Consider the following 22,102-nt stretch of genomic DNA (forward strand, 5'->3'; position numbering starts at 1 on the left):
TTGGAAGAAATGTACCTGTCTACATAGAATAGTTGAGCAATACGAAATTCGTTAGTAATGGTTTATTGAAGCACTTAATTTTAGAAGCCACGTTTTTTACTGATTTTGTGCACTAAGTAAGTAGAAAATAATGACTTTCAGCTCAAATGACTTTTTTTTTTATACCTAAAGGTATTTACCTCCTTATTTATTTTAAGCCCTTTATCTTTTTTTAAGTCTGCAAAATTTGTCTATCGTATTTCGATCTTTTTTTCTAAATCATGTCGAATGTTGTGTACTATCTACCCCAATTAAATTTTACCAGCTGTCACGCTTAATAATTTTGCTAAATTCGACTTACCTGCTTTCTCTATAATAACTTTATCAGAAATGAAACTTCTTCTTGGTATTTAAACTAAATATAGTACTATATCTGTTAAATAACTACGACAAATTTATACATACTACTGCTACTACATTTAATATACTTTAATGTTTCAATCAAAGTTAAATAGATTGTACTAGATTATGATATCTAAATGTTTTACATTGATCAAACATGAATTATAACTACCGAATGTCTAATACGTAATGGATATTGTTTAATACATGCAGCCTTTCAGGTAATTACTTCCAACATGCAATCATAAAAATAGTAAATGATTTTGCATTGTCTGATAAATAGCAATCTGATTAAAGTACATCTCCAAATACGCTACGCTTACGTTCGTTTAGAATATCAAGTACTTAATTAAGGACAGTGCCTGCAGCGGACAAAATACGGAAAATCCTTCAAGGTAAACTGTTTACAATTTTCTATGTCATTTTTTTTCTTTTTGTTCTTTTTCTTCTTTTTGTATTCATTATCATTAAAAAACAGTTATGAACAAGAGTCAACTGAAGGCAAGCTATTTCGGCTCTTTCTAAGAATTATTATTGAAAACTGTGGTAGTAAACAATAAAACATGCGTAACAATGCTGGTGTAATGAAGTATTTCGACCCCCATAGAATAACGACCCCCCGGTCATTATTCTATAGGAAATGTGACTCCTTTCCTGTAAAATATTGACTCCCCTTATAAAAAACTGACTCCCTTTGAAAACTCTATAGAATAACGACCCCCCGGTCATTATTCTATAGAAAAACTGACCCCTCCAAGTAAAATACTGACTCCCTAAAGATGACTCCCTTCGAATCTCATAGAATAACGACCCCGGTTATTATTCTATAGAAAAAGTGACTCCTTCCATGTAAAATACTCACTGCCGAAACTACTACATTCGAACTCTCATACAGTATCGATTCCCGGACATTATTCTATTTAAAAAAGTTACTCTTTCCTTGTAAAACACCGGCTCCTAAAAAGACTTTCGACGATAATATCTATTAAAAAGTGATCCCCACCAAACCTAACGGACAATTTTACTAGATCTACAACTCTAATACCCTCCATTGCCAATAGTTAACATTTTGATTGTACTACTACTACTGCATGGTGCCGCTACTTCTATTGCTATTACTGCATGTACTTCTTTTTCTTCTTCTACTACTACTACTACTTCTACTACTACTACTACTACAACTGCTACTACTGATACTACTATACCTGATTCCACTAATACGTCTTGTACATCTACTTCTTCTTCTCCTGCTGCTGTTGTTGCTGTCACTTATTCCTTTGCTGCTGGTGCTGCTGCTGCTGCTACTGCAACTGCCACTACCACTGCCACTGCCACTACTACTACTACTACTACTACTACTACTACTACTACTTTCTATTGTTGCCGCTACCGTACTTTACTGCCACTGCTAAGTATTGCAACTTCTATTAATACTAAGTTCTATGCTAACAGTTTCTTGTGCAGTTTTCTTCTGAAGAATTACTTCATACCGAAGTTTGCAGGGATTATTGACACTGGTGTGTTTTGTGAACGTATTGTGAATTGTTATTTTCCTGAAAAAAAAATGTATACACCAAGATACAGCGCCTAGAAATAGAATTCCTTTTCCCGTTGCGGAATGCTCTGATTTCTGTGTCAAGTGATGGTATCCGGGGCTAAGGGTCAAACGGAAGGACGGACGGACGGACGAACAAGGGCAAATCTGTATGTCCCCCTTCCCCGAGTGGGGGCATAAAATGCAGCAATTAGGCCTTAGATAACATGAGTTATCACTAAATTTGACCAAATGACCGGGGCTCGTTTTTTATGGGAGTCAATATTCTTCGTGAGGTTCAGTTTACTTCACGTGGGGGAGTCATAGTACTATGATCCGGAGGTCATAATACTATGACCGGGGGGTCACTTTTTCTATAAAATAATGACCGGGGGGTCATTATTCTATGGGGGTCGAAATACTTCATTACACCGGCCTTAAAATAGAGGAGGAAAGCCGAATCTCATTAAGGATAATTATCCTTATAATTAGCTCCGCTTTGTGCGAACAGTATCTTGTCATTTATCTATTTGAAAATGTTAGTTCTAAATATACGGCAATACAAACATGTTTAAATACAGAATAAAACTTATAAATCCTAATAAATGATTACCTTGTGTGTTGTTCCAGTTAAATCTCTATATCTTGCTTATTTGCATAATGAGATTTCATCCATGACGGTAGTAAACTAGCTCTACCGATCAGTACTTCCACATTCAGTTCATGGAATAACAGCTGTACTAGTTAAGTAATTGTGATAGTGAACAGGTATTTTATCTACTATCTGTGCCTCGGTTTAGAGTTTAAATGTATAAACAGTTTACACCATGGTCAAAGGTCCTCCATCGAATTTAGAATATCTGATTAAAGCAATTTGTGTATTGTTTTTAGATTTACCTTAGAGTTACCAATCCTTACCATAACTAAAATGGAATCACCTTAATTAAGGTTCATGTAAAGTGTTTGAGACTGCCTCTCGACTGAATTTTTGTTTCATGTTTTGAGACCTCATAGGCTTTTGTTTTTCATACATTGTATACCAAACTGTTCAGAAAGAGTAGACCTGTCATTCAAGACAGGTTGTTTTGTTCGGTACAATAATATATTTCTCTTATATGACATGTACTTTGCTTGTTCACATTCTGTTTTGTAAAAAATATCAAACTTGTTTTTCAAAAATATTTTGACATTAGGTCTGTACTTATTGTGTGCCTAACATATTTCTCCAGGTACTCCCAGCGTTAAAATTGCTACAATACATCTACATTTCAAAAAGTTGCCAAAATTGCAAAACGAAAGTGAAAGTAGAGCTGTCAAAATGACAAAATACTCCTATAATTCAGAAAATATGTAAGTTAACTGTATTTTAATACTAGGAGTACCTAGATAAATATGTTACAGACACAAACAAAACGTATTTAAAGAAAAAATACTTTTGAAAAAAAAAGTTTGATATTTTCTACAAAATAGAACCGTGACGGTCGAAGTACGTGTAATTTTAGACAAAATACTTAGTCTCAAAGAAGCTTACCTTTGTATAATTTATTCCCTACTTCCTCTTAACAATTCAGTGTATTTATAATAAATAGAAACGGTCTTCGAAGAATAAATTTCCAAAATCAAAATTCACCTGAGGGGTGGTCTCCAAACACTTTACATGAACCTTAATTAAGGTAATTCTGCACGTTTGGATCGAAATATTTTCTACAACGTAGAATTTGATTCAACTTTGATTTTTCAAAACTTCAGATTATACCCAGAAAATTTAGCAAACAAAACATAGGGTAGTGTGCTTGTTTTGCTAGACTGTTATGAGAAATATGGACCTCACGTAATATTTCATAATGGGAGTCTATGGGAAAATAATAACATTCATAACATTTTCGCGAAATTTTTTCTATAATGTGGATTTTGATGAAACTTCTCACAATTGTGAAAAAAGACATGGTCTATCATTTGATGAAATAAATTGTATAGGTCTGTGTGCTTAGTTTAAAAATATTTGACCATGATTAAAGTGAACCGGACATTTCATGCTAATTTTAGACATTATTTTGACTTATTCAACGCGTCATATGTTTTAATACCATATTTTGACTTTAGAAATATAGCATCAGTGCCATTATAATAAAATTTACTCACAGGTTTCGATTAAGGCATATGCTATTTTGACATATGTAAAGTTCCTATGTAAAACTGAAATTGTTGTAACAACACGAGAAATGCACGGGGATCAAAGAGAAACTAACCATAATGAGAAAATGTATCTCCAAGTAAATTATAAAGTATAAAAACACTCAAAAGCATGTTCTAACAGTGTACTAGAAGAAAATGCATAGAAAGTTTCGGTGCAAATATTTGGTACCGTAAGTCTCTCATATTTATACAATATATATATTAATAAATCAAGGATATGTCAGTGTAAATGAGCTGAGCGTTAGTTTTCTAAGAAATCGTCGTAAAGCTGTGTTACACAAATCACACGTGCACCGCTTTTTTTACAAAAATATGTCCGCCATGTTTTCTTCAGTGAACTAAATAAAAGTAGTATTTTACCTTGGATTTCCTTATTGTATAGTACGATTCACTTTCTAATCTAAATACAGCATCACTTTTTTTATAACATCCCACCGTCCGATCTTGCTGATCACTTAAGGGGACGCATACTTTGAAATTAGAAAAAAGTGGGTGGGGTATGATAAAATTTACCTGCAAAAAAGTACAAGGTTTTGGTACATGAAATGGATACTGTTTCAACTGTTATAAGTACACAAAGGATTGCTCACTAAAACAAAAATGAGAAAACTGAAACAAGAAAGTTATTGTTGAATTACATAAGACTTCTTGTGTACATTCAAAGTCAACAATTAAGACTTTTTGGTGCGAAAATAATAGTGCTTCACCTTGTCCAAACATTTATCAATGTCCTACAGATTCTAATTTAAAGAAAGAATGTGAAATATGGTCACTGTCTTGCTTTTCATTTCGCATATGTAAGCTAAAACACATTATTTAGTTTGTTTACAAAGTAGTGCATAAGAAAATACGGTGGTCAAGGAATGCCACATTCCAAAACTAAAAGAGTATATTCCCCTTAATACATTAAACATTTATCGTTACAGAAGTCTAGTGGCTTACAATAAGGGCCTAGAAATGTTGCCATTATTAATTTTTAACTTGGTATTCATGAACTACAATGCACTTAAATATCAAAACACATTCAACAAACTTTTGAAAATGTATTGTCTTAAAAATCCCTAAAATAAGGTATGAAATTTGGTTGAGAGGTCCAATCAATGTGTATATGTGCAAAAGTAACATTCTAATCTTGTTCACAAAAGTTACTAATACACAGCAGGCATGTCAATGATCAAAACTGGACGAATATACAGTTATCCTCACTTTAATGTCATTTATAATTTGTCCTTGAATTCTCCACCATACTTTTCATAATTCTGTTTGCACGAGTTGCACGAGAATGCTGTCATTCACGTAAAAAAATGGGGTCAAATAAGTTGTAAATGCAATATCATCTAAACGTAATTAATGGATTATGCAGTTCAAGATAAACTTTATCTCATAACGTACAAACATGTATAATGTTGTAACAACAACTTTACTTTCACTGATTTAAGTAGCAGTCGGTTTATAAGTGACTATTGATTCATTTTATGTTTTGTTATTGTTGTCAAAAAGTATAACGGAAGTGCCTCACAACTGAAGCGGAAACCAGTTTGATGCGCAAAGTAGTCCAATGTAAGTAATATTTTTTGACAAATGTCCACAGAAATTAATAATTTTCTAATATTAAAGACGAATATCTGAATAGGGTTCATTATTTGATAAGAAATTATAATCATCGACATGTTTTTTTAAAAATCGTACACGTGCTGACACCTAAGTTGTCTCCCGTTGTTTATTAGAGTTACCTTTCGTCCGGCGCAGTAATACATTTGCAGTGAATCGCCGAGAAGTCGTGGGAAAATTAAAAACCATGTAAATAAACTAAAATTAACCACCTTTTCAAGATGAATTTCAAGTGATCGCCATTATGCATTTAACCCGCCTGACCTGTGTAGCATCTTAGATATCTGTTCTAAGGTATTCATTGTGTAGAATGTCATGTTATGCCCTTGCAATGCTAACCCCACTCTGATTTTTTTTGTTTACATTTTTATCAATGAGAAATATGGCGTCCATCCCGAGCTGAAATGACATGGCGTTAAATTTTTACATGTTTAAGCAAACCTGGTGTGTTAGAAAGAAAATCTCATCCCTTCAACATTATTTGGAACACTGTTATTGTAAAAAACCTGTTTTTTCCTTATACAAAAGCTTAATATTTTGTGTTGAATGTACTTTCACAAAGACCTCTGTTTTCCTATTACATTCATAGTACCACATCCTTACCCACAAAATACTGAATATTACAGGTGTCCATCAGTTTTATATCAGTTTAGGAATATGTTTTTATTTTCCCACCATCGATTTCTTGAATATGCACCCCTTCCGCATTTCTGTATGAATTGTGAATGTAGCAATATGCGTCCCCTTAACTATCACTCACAATTATAAAATAAATCCAACGTGACATCAAAATTATCACTTACACGGCTTCATGGACATCACGACCTACTAACATTAAGGTATTTCCGCAAATTGAAATTAGAAATCCATGTGAAAAATCAGGACCCTCGAAACAGCTTTCAAAATGCAAGAACACAAAAAATATATGATAAAAATTGAAAAGATATATCTGTAGGTAAACTTGCGAGCATGAAAGCTACGCTGAACCCTATCTCCACAGTGCTTTGGAAGAAAATGAGTGAACATTTTTGGTGCAAATTTCGGTATCGTATGCAACCTAAATTGTTATAAAACATTTATTTTCAAATCAAAGAAATGCCAAAATAGTGCATACGAGCGTTACTTTTTCAAGAAAATGTCGTTAAACATTCTAATGCGCAAAACACGTGCACAGTTTTCCTAAGATATTTCGCCGCCATGTTTATTTCAAGGAATAAAATATATGATTGTTCTTTTACCTGAGATTCCTTACTGAAATATGTATGTCTCCTTATTCATGGTTAGAGATATCCATTTAGTATAGTTTTTCACTGTCCGATCTCCTTAATCTGTTACCGATCCATCACATTTAAAGAATAAACGCAATGTGTAATGATAGGTTTTTGCTTTACGCACCTCTCTTGGACAAGAAAGCCGTTTCACTTAAAATATGTAAGCATCCGCTGACAAAATATTACTGAAAGATCGAAACTTTTTCTAAAATAAAGTTGAATTTCAATCATTTTCAAAAACTGGAAATATTACACATTGTGTTGAATGTATAAATAAAACAAAAATCCCCAAAATAAACCATTTTAGATCTTTTCCGGGAACTATACGTTTCAGCCGAACAACGCATTTCAAGATGACACAAAACTGATTTCTCTTCGTAAACAATGTCAAAGTTCACCTGAGGAACATTGCTGAAAAAGTAAAAGTGCTTAATTGTTTCAGTTTTACGTCCTGTAGAAAATAATCAACTTTCAACTTTAAATGCATAGATGTAATTATTCCAATATAAAAAACCGTCCGATCTTTTCCGTGAGAAATAAAACGAAGCAAATTTAACTCTTTGTTTACACTTCAACCATGTGAAATTAAAGGCATGTATTATCACGAGACTCCCGTGCATTTTGAACCTCGTGGTGAATAAACTGAATTTACTTTAAAGTATGGTGTCTCAGTTGAGCCAGTTATTTGTTATTTCAGAGAAAATACATTAAAGAAGTGTTAATGAGATTATGCATGTGTACGAATATTTACTAGTCTACTTTATATTAACGACGATAGAAAACAAGTGTGCACTCGGCAAATAGCAAGTCTATCATTTTCAGGTGTATACTGAACAGTGATCCCAATGTTCGTAATTTTCAGAAAAAGGACTCGTTATCCTTGGTTTCGTAGACAGTCTTAGTACTGGACCGCTGTTTCTGCTAGGCCTAAGACCACAGTTATTTTTACTATATGTTTTATATAGGCACTGGACACTATAACAATTTTGCATGCATTCCAACCCCTATAAAAATACCTGGACTCAACAGAACTATTCAAGAGAAACAAATCCAGCCACAGTAAACATTGGGTTGACCGGCTCTTTTTTCCACCATTTTGAACCAAATCACATGCGTATGAAGAATACTCTCTAGATGGCCGCAAACAGGCAAAACAGGCCCTATCAAAAAGTCATGTTATGCATATTCTGACATTCTCATTCTGTCAAATTGTACATGTACCTTCTATTTCATATCTCCTCTATTAAATCATGCCATTTATTGCAGGTCTTTCACTCAAAAAATCACCAATATTCACCATCAAACAGAGGAACTATTTTCCGCGTAACCACTTCCGTATACTTCCGTATTGTGGTCAACCAAGGGCAAATAACTGTGGTCTTGTGCCTATGCTGTCAACACAGCAGTAATGTAAAGTCAATGTCCATTTATATGCCGGAATTTCAATGCACATTTATTATCAGTTTAAATCTATGAAAATGTGAAAAAATATCATTGTTTAACGAAGAACCAAGATGCAGAAAAGTTACTTTTGAGATATTGCTGATTTTAATCATCAGGTTTTCGCGTGAGAAGTTCAACTGATTGCATTTTGTAAAATGTTTCGTAGTTATCTACAATTGTATATAAATTGTATTACCTCCTAACATATTTGGCTGTACATTTTTCTGCGATTTATTCTCACTGTGTTTTCAAAAACATGCTGCATTATTCTCATATTGTTTAAAAAATCGATAGATCAAAATTGGTTAGTTTACGAGGCATGAAACATCTAATAAGGAATCACTGTACACATCGAACTTGTCCCGGACCAGTATGCGGAAATACTGTGGCCTAATGGTTCAAGATTGTCTAAAAGTATTTGCATATATCGTGATAAAGCAAATATTTCGATTGTTTTTATAATTTATAAATATACAACCACGTATGAGTGAGAAAGTTACGTTAAGTAATTTCGGTAGTTACCGCAGGAAGTGCCGAAAATTCCATTTCCATCAAATTTTCCGTGAGATAAGCAGCGCGTAAGTACATAAATTCCACTATAATAAATTAAACCTTTCTTATACTTGACAATCCTTGAAAAGAATTTCGGATCGTTGCCAAATCTTGTTCACATTAAGTCTGAGACTTGTCTTACAATTTTAGGCAGTTTGGTACACCATACGTATAAAAGTCATTGTCCGCACATTGCACTACTTTTATGTATGCTGAAAATAGCAATATGTACAGATTTATTTTAATTTTAATACACGAGGTGCTCAGATTTGAAAACAGATTTTGTAATAAGTTTAGTTCTATTCAGTAAGACAATTCTCCTATGCACTAATTGAAACTTTGAACTAACTTTTGTCATTCATGAATTTTTAATAAAGTATTTTGAAAGGATGTATAAATCTAACCAAAAATTTGGAAAAATACAGGTAAAATATCTTCTTTGTTTATTTCCAAATTTTAGTTTTACTTTTTATACAGCTACTTTTAGTTCACTTCTTGAAAACTGAGCTGTTTTTGTATTCTGGAACAGCTGCATTTGAAAGCTTTTGTTCACTATATTTTCACACTTCAAATGAAGGTCACTCTAAATTCAAGATGGCGGAAGTGCCTTAAATTTGTAATCATGAGCCAACCAAACAAATGATGAAAGATCGGGACTTTTTCAAAGATATGTTTTATTTTCTGCAATTTTCTGATATTCTAACCTTTAAACAATCGAATAGTATGTACATAAATAACGAGGAATTTATGCAATATAGCTTTTAGTTTAAATTTTGGACCTATCACAACAGACACGTATATGTTACAAACCCGGCTTGTCCTCGAGTAAAATGTCAAAGGTTACTAGAACATAAATACAATAAATAAACAATCGCTTACAATGTTTTTGTAAGTCCTGTAAGATGAAACGGCTCATGTTTATACATTCATATATATTCCGTATCGGGAACATTGACAATCACAGATCGATCTTTTCCCCGAACATGAAAACAGTAACTTTTATTCCTTTGTTTACATTTCAAACATGACGATTCACATATACGTTCAAGAACGTAAATTTCGTGCTTTCCGACCCACATGGTATGTAAACTTTTGTAATTAAAAGTATGGTGTATTCGGCAAACCATTTGTAATTTCTGACCGTAAATATCATTTTGAGTATCATTTATGTTCATGAAATTTAATTGAATATTTAAGTATTACTTTCAAAAAACGTGATGGTCATGGTCGCTGGCTTCGGATTCCCCGCCCATTACCGACGTGGGATGGAACCCTCACTTGATGTGTAAAACTTTTCACGTAAGGAAGCCATCCAGCTGAGGTTAGTGTCTCGATCTAGGTACTAGTCTAAGCCCCAAAACATGTCTGGAGGGACACTTGGAGTCTTCCCCACCAACAAAACCTTTGGTGGAAAAGTTCATTGTGTCATTTCGGTGTTACTCATCAAACAAAATAAAAATTATTCCCGTTTTGGTTTGTTTGTTTGTTTATTTTTTTATATAAATGAATATGCAAAAATGTATTTGTTTGTTTTAGTGTAATGTGAAAATACATAATTAAAATTATATATCAACAGTGAACGTCACATGCATTATATTTTCACGAGTGTTAATGCTTTGATCTTATATATAAAACAAACATATTCCTAGTGTTTAAAAGGTAAAGGTCTTGTTTATTAGAGTGCCACTTTTATTGAATTCGGCTTATGAGATACCGTTATTGTGCTTTCCAATTAGCTCCCAACTCCTACCACTATGCCAGGCGCCATGCGGATAGAAGTCGGTAACTATTCATTCAGCTCGCAGCTCAAGAAACGGCCTTATCGGATCGAATACCATGACAAACACCCCTATTTATATGTATATGAGTATGTACACGTGAAATTATATGTTAAGTGTAAATAATATGTATTCACAGTGCAAATCATCCATGCTAATTAATACGTACGATATGTTTGCTTTCTCACTGTCTAACATGTCCGAAATGATCTATTCGATTTTTATCATAAAGTTCTAGTTTAATTTTTACCTTAAATTAAAGCAAACATGTACAATATAATTTTAAACTTTGAAGTTTAGTAGGTTGTAGAATTTTCTAGATCAAGGGTATTTTTATTACCTTTTGTAGTCAGTTATTTATTGTAAAAATGCTTTTTAACCAAAGTGGAAAATATCAGGTACATGTACTTGAAAATGCAGCTTTCCGAAAGGTCAGTAAGAATTCTTGATGTCATTGTCAGACATACTGTGTAAATTAATAATATTAGTACATAATTAATACCGATATTTCTTTTGTTGCACTTTGCGGACTTATGATAAAGTTATATATATCTGTTTGAGCAGTACAGTCCCTGAAATGCGCACTGCGTAAGCGCTCGGGCCCTTCCCGCACACCATACCTATAGTTCGGACCTCTTTAATGTGTAAAGGGATGTGCACAAAATGACAAATTTTGCCAACACCTACTAAATTGTAATGTGTTTTTTAGAAAAGAAATAAATGGAAATAGAAAAATAGCTCTCAGCTAATTTTACACGGATAGTTCAGCTTTATTATGTATGTTATAGTTTTTCGCAGTTATGCAAGCTGACATAGAATACTGTCACCGAAAATTGTGACATGAACATACTGATAACTTTTCCCACTTTAGTCTTTTAATTAAAGTAAGAGTTCAGCACTTCATGGTTTTAATGTATTGTCACATTGGAAAAAAAGTTTGTTTTACAGTAACTTCGAAATTCCTCAGAAATCATAACATGTACCCCACCCACCTCATTCATAATTTCAAAATAGCATAATTCTTAATATATAAAATGATTTGCATTTCCGTACGCCGAATCCAGGCTTTATTCTACGTTTTCCAGATAAATGACGTTACGCAAACACTTCCGGTTTATCAAACGTGCAGAGCTACCTTAATTTATTATCAACATATCGAATTTATTATTGCAAGCACTTTTCAGTTTATATGAACATAAGCTTAAACACAATGACACTAATTATAACGCTTAATATTTAGACTAAAGAAACCCTATCTGATTGCAAAAACGGGAATGGACATAATTTTTTAAACCTCTCCAGGAAAAAACTTCATGCTAAGTAATATGTACTTTAGATAATTCTTCGATAGTTCTTGAACGTTTATGCTGTCTTTTTTAACTACATAGTAAAATCAACCGTTAGACATATTACATTGTTTGAAACTACACAGTAAAATCAATCTTTAGACGTATCACTTTGTTTAAAACTACATAGTTAAATCAGTCTTTAGACATATCACATTGTTTGAAACTACAAAGCAAAATCAATCTTTAGACAAATCATCACATTGTTTGAAACTACATAGTAAAATCAGTCTTTAGACATATCACATTGTTTGAAACTATATAGTGTAACGTAACACAACACGAGTCTGAACGGTTTTGATGCTATAAACACAGCAGAACATTTCGTACATAACTGTAGTGGTCGTTGACCTTTTTAGGAGAGTTACACGGTACCGTGCCGGGTAACGGGTTTTAACGTAGAGTATTCGGGGGGTTGGTGAGCCCGCCATCTTGGAGAAATATGCGTCTATGATACGTCCGCTGCTTAGGAGTGGTTCTTAGCGGGTCTCGGCCGAGTTAAGCAGAAACAAACCCTTAGGAGTCGCTTCATTGGCGCTGCGAGCAGGGTCAGATTCACTGTTGAGGCGGAGACGGTCGGTAGGTTGCTCTAGTGAGCGGTTTGGTAGAGCGTAGAGAACCGCTGTGGTGGGGTAACGTCGTGACCGGGAAGTCAACAGTGCTTTCTGATAAAACGATCTTCGAAGCGAGGAAGGTTGAGGGGTTAGAGAAGAAGCTGTCTTGACTTAGTAAGTCATTCAGGATCGGCCGGGAAAGAGGTTTTTGAGAACAGAAACGACGACGGAAGCCGGCGGATTTCGGCGCATGCGCGCGGACGTGTAGAAGCACATGGTTCCGGAAAAATAATAACAAACGTTAAGATTGACAGCAGCTGTCAAAATTGTTGTTTGAAACTGTGGATTTGGGTATTTTCAGTGTTTTATTTAATAGTGAACAGAACTGTTATAGGAATTTGTGACAGTCTGTGTGATAATTGATAAGATCTGGTGGAACTGACTTCAGTTGTTAAACGGTGTTGCAGGACTTTATTAATCTCACGGGCGTAGCGTGAAATTGGTGGTAGTTATTTAAACAGTGACTGTATTTTGCATTGAATTCCTCGTAGGAATAGTGGACTGTTAAGAGTTATATAGGGTACTGAGGTGCAGATTGGAAGGAGGCAGGTGCGGTTCAAGATACCTTTTGAAGATAGTGTCCAGGGGCGGTGCAAGATAGAACAGCGGTAAGAAACGGGTTGTAACAAGACCTGCAGACAAGGTAGGATTGTTTTTTTGTATTTTTGCTGAGGTGTAAAAGCAACCAGGCAGGGTTCTATGCAGACAAGGCTTGTCCAGATTTCATTGGGCCCATCCCTGTTCATCATTTAGGTGACGACTTGGTCTTTGTAGAGGAGGGTAACTAATATTAGGTGTACTTGTTCTGTTCCAGTGGCCGTGGTACTGTTATTGAGAGCTGTGCAGAAGTGACTTTAGCCCGTGGCTTTAGTCAATGTGTCAGTAATTTGTTTGGATTTTGCAACTGGTAGTGATGGTGCACAGGCAGGCGGTGTATCTTTATGCATTGTATGTAATTGCGGAAGACAATTATAATTGCTTGTAGTAGTATGGCAGAGGATACAAAGTCACTGTTGTTGGATGAGATGAAGGCAAGTGAGCTGAGGGAAATGTTGGCCATGTTATTAAAGGGGGATAAACCTGCAGTGGAGAAACATACAAGTAAATCGAAGAAGGCGGTTGTTTCTGATGGAGAGTCAGGTAGTGATAGTGATGCGGAGCATAGAAAATCAGTGAAAAGAACGAAGAGAAGGGGTGTGAAGGCGGCAAAGCGTAGTGTGCCAGTGTCGGACACTTCGGATGGGGATAGCAGTTCTGAAGAAGAGGTCAGATGTAAGAAGCGCAGGAAATACCGTGGTTTGCAGTCATTGCCAAAGAATCTGGTGTTTGGTGGTAAAGACAACTGGAGAGCCTTCAAACAGAAATTGTTGTTTGCGAAAGCATGTGAACGGACGGATGAAGAGTGTGCTGATTGTCTTTGTTTGTGTTTAAAAGGGAAGGCGGCAGATTACTATGCAAAGATTACAGAAAGAAATGAACACCTGTCGTACAGGTGTCTCATGAAGAAATTGGAACTGCGGTTTGGGGCGAAAGAACTTGTGGAAACAGCACGGCTGCATTTCCAGCAGGCTGTGCAAGAAGAAGACGAAAGTTTAGAGGAATGGGAGGACCGTGTCCTGACCCTAGCGACTCGTGCGTTCCGTGATTTGCCCAAGTGGTATACAAATGAACAGGCCGTATTACGGTTCTGTCAAGGATTGTACGACAAGGCAGCAGGTCTAGATGTTGGCATGAGGAAGTATGAGTCAATGGAAGAGGCATTGGAGCACGTGAAATGGTACCAGCACGTGCATCAATTGGTTTATGGGAAAACAAAGATCACGTGTCTTACACGTGAACTGGAAGTGGAGGGTCCAAGGATCTGTGAGACCAGAGTTAGTGGTGCTGCATCAAGTTTGACTAGAGCAGAGGTAGAGGCGATAGTTAAGAAAACGGTGGAAAAGTTGTTAGCAGAAATGGCCAGGGAGCGTAACGATGGTGATAGACGGTCACTAGGTCCTGACGTTTGCTACCTGTGTGGTAAAACGGGCCATTTCAGACGAACTTGCCCAGAACGTAGATGTTACCGTTGTCAGGCAAAAGGACATTTGAAGAGGAATTGTCCAGAAGGTCAAGGTCAGCATCAGAATGGCAGGAGTGTTGTAAACAGGGTTTGTTCTAACAATAATACAGACGGAACCAGAGCGGTTTGCTGTGTGGAAAGGCCAAGGGTTGCAAAAGAGGCAGTTGGAGAACCAGAAATGAATTGTGGCAGTCCACGTAGGACTGTGACGGGAAGGCAGCATATGCGGTCAGAAGCAACACAAACAGATAGGTGTGCGACAGTCAGTGAAAGTGAAAGAAGGCAGTCAGGTGATGAAGCTGCAGCTGGAATGACTAAAGTGGCATTCACCAGGGAAGCAGATGTTCATGCCGGTAATTGCAGGCGGTCAGATGATTATGGTGAAATGGAGGTAGCAGAGATCTGTAAGCTGTCATCAGCATCAAGGTTTAAAGTGAACATCCAAGTGGGTAGTATAGACGTTCAGGCAGTGGTGGATACGGCGGTGGAGGTCACGATTATTTCAGAGGAGGTGTTTAAGGCTCTGAAGATTCGACCAAGGATGGTTAAGGATGTAAAGTTGCTGACTGCTGGTAAGGAGCTGTCCATGAGTGGATTTATAGTGGGTCCAGTCAGGCTGCAGATTGGTTCCAAAGTGTACAAAGAATACCTGAACGTGGCACCGATAGAACAAGACATGTTGTTGGGGCTCAACTTGTTGTACAAAAGAGCAGTTCTTAACATGCCCAAGCGAATGATGATTTTTGATGATGAAGTTATACCACTAATGGTGGAGAAGTTTCCCGGAAATCCGCTCGTAGCGGGAATTACGGTATGCAGGGACAACGTGCTCTCAGAGTTGGCAGTCTGCATTAAATGTCAGGAGAACAGGGCAAGCAGTGGCGCTGGAAAGTTGGCTGGTCAAGGGCAGAAGTGGTCTGAAGGAGTTTGCCGGGAGAAGAAGGCTAAAACACCGAGAAAGGCTGTGGATTTAGAAAGGGGTCAGCAGAGGTACTCAGCCAGGGGCGGTAGAACAAGGCAATTCCAGGTGGACTGTTTGAAAAACAGGTGTGTCAAAAGTCAGCTGAGTGGGATTGCTGGGAGGAAGGACCAGGATAGGAAGCGCCAGGTGCGGGGAAGTAACAGAGATTTTGAGGGAGTAGGATCGGCTCAGGAGGCAGAGCCCCTCCTCAGCAGTATTAAGCAGGAACACAGAGATCGCGACAAGGGACGTCGTACGCCTCTTGTGTGATGATATCGCGGATGTTAGCGAAGAACCTGAAATTTCAAGAGCTAAATAGTTCCAGTAAAGTATGACACAAGAATGGTAGTTGCAAGGTAGTATCGGGGTGGTACCTGGAAATCAGAAGCAAAGCATTAAATAAAAGGTGCATTAGAGGCCATGGAGTAGTAAAATCATTGGGTAGCAGTGAAGATAATCAAGGGATGTTGTTGTAAATGTCGGTTTGGGACTGCTTGATGTACTTTCTTGGAAGTATAGGCAGTGAAATGGTTAAGGGATGCACTGGAGTAGCCGTGGCAGCACAGCAGATGCGTAGTTGAGTGGTTGAATCAACTCTAATGGCAGTGCCAGTTCGCATGTCACAAGATCAAAAAGTGGCTAAGTACGAAACTTAGGTGGTAGCTTTTGGCGGTGATTTAGCGTGGTAGATGGTTGGTGACAAGGAGAGAATGTCTCGGGAAGTTGTATTGGAGCGCTAGAATAGATGAGGGAAGTCCACAGGGATGATTGTCTCTGGCGGTGCAGCAGGGCGTGCACAAGGTGTAGAGACTAAGTCTGTGGTCACTGGTGGGGCAGTCTATGACGTATCTCTTAAGATCTTGTATAGTGGGGAGAGCAGGAGGACAAGTGGTGGCAAATGCCGGGGTCTTTGAGTCGTGCAGAAGTCAGGAAGTTGTGCATCTGAGTCGACAGGTAGTGATGGCTAAAGAAGCAACAGTACATGTAGAGAGGTTTGTTGAAGTGGGAGGCCAGTAAATTCTGTGTAAGGACGACATTCGGAATGTGACTGGAACGGGTGATGTGTCTATTTTTCAAGAAGGAAGGAATTTGTGGGCTACCTCGTAGGTTGGGCAAAGAAGACGTTGCTGTCTGCCATGTTGGTAGTCTGAGAAGGAGATGTTGATTGGCCTTGTAGGTCGAATCAAGGAGGGAGTTGCCTCATAGGCAACTTGCAAGCTGTCAGTTGCTTGCGGGTGTTTGCATTTTTAGTACTGGTTTAAAATTCCAAATGGCTGGAACTGCCCAGGGACGGAGTGCGTTGAACTGACCGCCATTGATTCTGGATTTCTTTTGACATAATGGCGTACAAAAATTTCCACAAATTTTTTAAATTCATGGGATGGGTATTTTGGGAGTTTTTATTGACAATTGGGTTCAAAATTCTAATATTTGGATGCATATTGAGCAATAGGGTAGGCTACACTCCTTTTGGGATAAAGTGGGGGGAGTGTAGTGGTTGTTGACCTTTTTAGGAGAGTTACACGGTACCGTGCCGGGTAACGGGTTTTAACGTAGAGTATTCGGGGGGTTGGTGAGCCCGCCATCTTGGAGAAATATGCGTCTATGATACGTCCGCTGCTTAGGAGTGGTTCTTAGCGGGTCTCGGCCGAGTTAAGCAGAAACAAACCCTTAGGAGTCGCTTCATAACTTTCATAATTCATTTTGTAACTTCTTAAGTCTGATTTTAACAAGTGTCATATCTAAAACCTAACTTAATCTTAATATCTACGAGACCCTTTTCCTAGGTCTCAGTCCGGACAACCGGCCTAAGCCAGGTCTGTCTTAGACCCTTTCTGACCATCCGAGATATCTAAAACAGCAATATATAGCAATTCTCTAACATCAGTTATATGCACTGTCTGACAATTTGACGTATAAAACGTGAGGGTTTGATATAATAAACAATTACATAAATGCCTCATATATCAATTTGATAGAATGTACTGATCTTAATTATGTCCAAGCTTGTGTACTGTACTGTCTAACCTTATATAACAATTAAAACAAATAAAATAATATTTTACACTAGCAAAATCAATGTTTAGACAATTTTTGTCAAATCCCGGTAGATATCCTTCTGTAAAAGCCTGTCAATGCGTAAACATTTAAATCAATGCTAAGGTATGATACAGATATCTGTCAAAACTACAAATGACATCAAGTCACTTTTCGACTACGTTAGCCGCCTTCCCCAGGGTACACAATGAACATAAACAATGATAAAGAAAATGATGTCAGCGTCAAACGACGTCAATGACGTGGACGTCAAATTTAACAGTAATTTGCGAAAAAATCATTAACAGGTCATAGTATGATACATAAATAATGCTGAAAAATCATACTTGAAATGGTTATGGATAAGAACCAGAAAAATCCGAGAAACATAAACAGCATTAATATATAATAGGATGCAAGAGCCGAGTGTGATCCGACCTTGCAAAATCCACTCGAGCCGAATACAAAGTCCCAGATCTAGCTACTGTTATAATGACCCTTTTATTATATACCTTTACCATTTTGATTCTTGTTTCGTTCTTGAAATAAATCTTCAATGTTTATCGATATTAAATGGAACTAACTGAAGTTTTTATGTGCGCTAATTATAGAAATGTGTCGGGTCATGCATATTAATGAAAATAGTCCGACAGCATACAATACGGAAGGCACAATACGGAATTTAAAAGGTACAATACGGAATTTAAGTCTGTCTGTTCATATTTAATTGTGAAATACCAGCCGATTTTTTACAAAATTTATAAAGGTATATAATAAAAGCATTTAACAGATATTTATGAAAGGTCTTGATACACAGTCTTTTAATTCAATCCTTGTGGAGACACAATACCAAACAATACATCCAGGAATTCTCTATTAAAGGCTTCGTTACTTCATCAACACGCATAAAAGAGAAATCCGTGATAGTATTTCCTTAAGAATAGAAATGTTCATATACATTTGTAGTTGTTTCTGGTACGTTCTGTTTCAAACATTATTACACGTTATTAAAAGTGTAGATACAATTGAAATGCGTGACAAATCAGGACTTATAGTATAAAAAGATGAATTGGTGGTTCTAGAATATCAGTTAGATTCATTTATATTTAAATAGCGGGTACAGCGACATTAATAACATTCACATACCCCACTATTTCTATTGTTCTTGTTCAACAATAGGTTTTTATACAATTATCTATACATACAATGCGTTGATGCAGGCTTTTGTTTTGGCGAGGCTCTTGGAGCGTGACCTTCCTCAATCAGTGGCATATCAACATTAAAATGACAATTTTAAATACATTGAAGGTGAAGGTCATGAATACCTCTTAAACTGTGTGAAGTACCTTTTAAACCTCGAGTAGGTTCTGTTTTATAGAAGATAATGCATTTATGAAAAGTGAATAGTGTCGAAGCTTAAACTTGTTGAATTATCATTTGAATCATTCTACATCAGCGGTACAGTATGTCGATCATCTTGAAACAGACGATTTTGCTGTTGACATAATTCTTGGATGTTTGTGTTTGTTTTAAGACGTGCACGTCTCAAAACAGACGATTTTATTGTTGGTATAATTATTAGATGCTTATGCTTAAGACGTGCACGTCTCAAAACAGAGGATTTTTCGTTGGCATATTGTTTCATTTAGATGCTTATTTTAATGAAGTGGACGTCTAAAAGCAGTCGATTTTATTGTTGATATAGTTATTGGATGCATATGCTGAAGACGTGATATAATTATTGGATGCGTATGCTAAATATGTGCACGTCTCAAAAACAGACGATATATTGTTGATATAATCATTGGATGCGTATGCACGTCTCAAAACAGACGATTTTATTGTTGGTATAATTAATAGATGCTTATGTTTAAGACGTGCACGTCTCAAAACAGAGGATTTTTTGTTGGCATAATTGTTCATTTAGATGCTTATTTTAAAGACGTGGACGTCTAAAAGCAGTCGATTTTATTGTTGACATAGTTATTGGATGCGTATGCTCAAGACGTGCACGTCTCAAAACAGAGGATTTTTTGTTGGCATAATTGTTCATTTAGATGCTTATTTTAAAGACGTGCACGTCTAAAAGCAGTCGATTTTATTGTTGACATAATTATTGGATGCGTATGCTCAATAAGTGCACGACTAAAATCCGACAATTTTATTGTTGGCAAAATAAATGGATGACTATGCTTAAGACGTGCACGTCTTCAAACAAATGATTTTATTGTCGGTATAATTATTGAATGTACGAGAACGTTACCTATGTCCAGCAGCTGACGTTACGATGTCAGCACGGTTTGATTAAAATTAAAGTTAGAACTAACTTCAATGCATTCAGTGTGTCCCTCAAATAAGTATGAATGTGTACCTTTTTTGTCAAGGGTAGGTCTGTGTTTTATTGGCAATTCATGGAAACCATCAAAGTGCCCTAACCGGGACGAAATCAAGGAGAGCTATGATCTTCTTTCTCACCCTAACACTAGTTGAAATACCAATTTATGATTCACTTTGTCTGACATTAGCATATAAATGTGCACAAAAGCCATATGCATTTTCCAGCAGCCGTTTTTTTTCTGTTAATCGATTTTCGACTGACGGTTTAACCCATTCATTTAAAGGCAATCTGAGGAAAGTATAATACGACCGTTTGCAAAAGACAAGAAAATATGACAGAACCAGCGGGACCTCGAAAGCTTACAGACAGTCGATCTTTGGTCATCAACAAACCTGCGCAAACATCTACGAAACAGTATGATTATTCTTATAATTTTATAATGGTATTCAAACGGGAGATCAACGCTTGTGTCAAATTACCATATTTTGCATTTAGTCCACGTGTTCATATAAGCACATATTATAAACACTTTACTTTAATTCCAGACTTGTATCTCCGATTTTCGAAACACCAATGAGACTGGTTGTCAACACTGACGGCAAGACAACTTTAAATCACGAAACTCTAGCTGAACTCAGCAAAATTGAGAAAACTCTAAACGTCGTATCAATGGTTGGAAGTCTGAGAACTGGGAAGTCGTTCTTGCTTAACAAACTGGCAAACACAGAAGCAGGTTGTATTTTAGAGCAAATATCACAAACTGCATATATCAGATTTAGATATACGTATAACACTACTGGTGCAATAACTTTCTCGAGCACATTCTGGAGAATCATAGCTTTAGTGCTACTATCTTTTTTAGTTATTTGTAATTATATTTAATTGTATTTTAGAAACATTCGATTGCTTCCAGTTTGAACAGCTTATATTGCACATACATATTTAAAAAAACACACATGTATTAACGTTTCTGTCACTTGTTACTCCTGAACCCTAAACTACCATCAAATTTAGGCAGACGTTTCAATTCAATTAGAATCGCCAAATTCTGGGTTTGAAAAGATACCCTGGTGCCTGGTTAAACAGACTCCTTGGCGTTGAAATGAATGCAAAGGATACGACTTCATCATTGTCATGTAATACAATTTCTGCATAGTTGATTGAGTATATATATATATATATATATATATATATATATATCCAGTGCTAATATATATTTGATAGTGTCTGCAAGTATTACATTGAAGAATACTTTCATAACTCCAGGATGGATTTGATAGACCTATATAGAAATGGTAACAATTCAAATTGTTTTGCAGTTGTTGTTGTTGTTGTTGTTGTAGATAATGGATTTGAGACAGGTCATACTCCAAAAGCAGTCACCAAAGGTATTTGGGTAATGTGCAGGCCACATCCAACACAAGAGGAACAAGTTCTTGTTCTCCTTGATACAGAGGGCATTGATGATCCCGATAAGGTTTATTCATTTAATTCATTTTGTTGCATTTTTTTCATTTAGAAACGATTAAACTTTCAAACTAATATCAATACAGTATTAAAAGTATTGACCAATTAGGGTAACGTGTAAGTTTAACAGATCGATATAAACACGTGTAATATTTAATATGTTGGAAGCAATTAGTTATCAAGAAACTACATTCTTCTATAAACTAACAGTTTTGACCATTGACCTGTTAGCCATTCAAGAATGTTTTATTACATGACGCCAGAGTTAAATTTTCATAATTTTGTCTCCAAGATTTTACCTTTGCCAAATGTTGTGCTGTACTATAAATCGGATAATAGCAATAGCCAAGACTTACAGGTCAATGGTAAAAACTATTACTTAATAGAAGAATGTAGTTTCTTGATAACTAAACTAAGGAGCCGTGTAATAAAACATACAACCTAGAACTAAAGACAGTCGTTAAGGAAAAAGGAGGTGAAGGCCCCTGGTTGGAATCCTGGCTACTCCTAT

General features: G+C 36.3%; 1 protein-coding gene across 1 annotated transcript; it reads left to right on the forward strand.

Moving 5' to 3' along the window:
• Positions 1–647: 647 nt before the first annotated feature.
• Positions 648–21,601, forward strand: LOC128554601 (guanylate-binding protein 2-like; the record flags this gene model as incomplete). Its single annotated transcript, XM_053535871.1, has 4 exons — positions 648–776; positions 20,408–20,538; positions 20,670–20,857; positions 21,468–21,601. Coding segments are annotated over exons 2-4 (405 nt in total), but the record flags the coding sequence as incomplete, so codon positions are not given.
• Between the last annotated feature and the right edge of the window lie 501 nt (positions 21,602–22,102).

Source organism: Mercenaria mercenaria, unplaced genomic scaffold, assembly GCF_021730395.1.
Source record: "Mercenaria mercenaria strain notata unplaced genomic scaffold, MADL_Memer_1 contig_561, whole genome shotgun sequence".
Taxonomy (NCBI): Eukaryota; Metazoa; Mollusca; class Bivalvia; order Venerida; family Veneridae; genus Mercenaria; species Mercenaria mercenaria.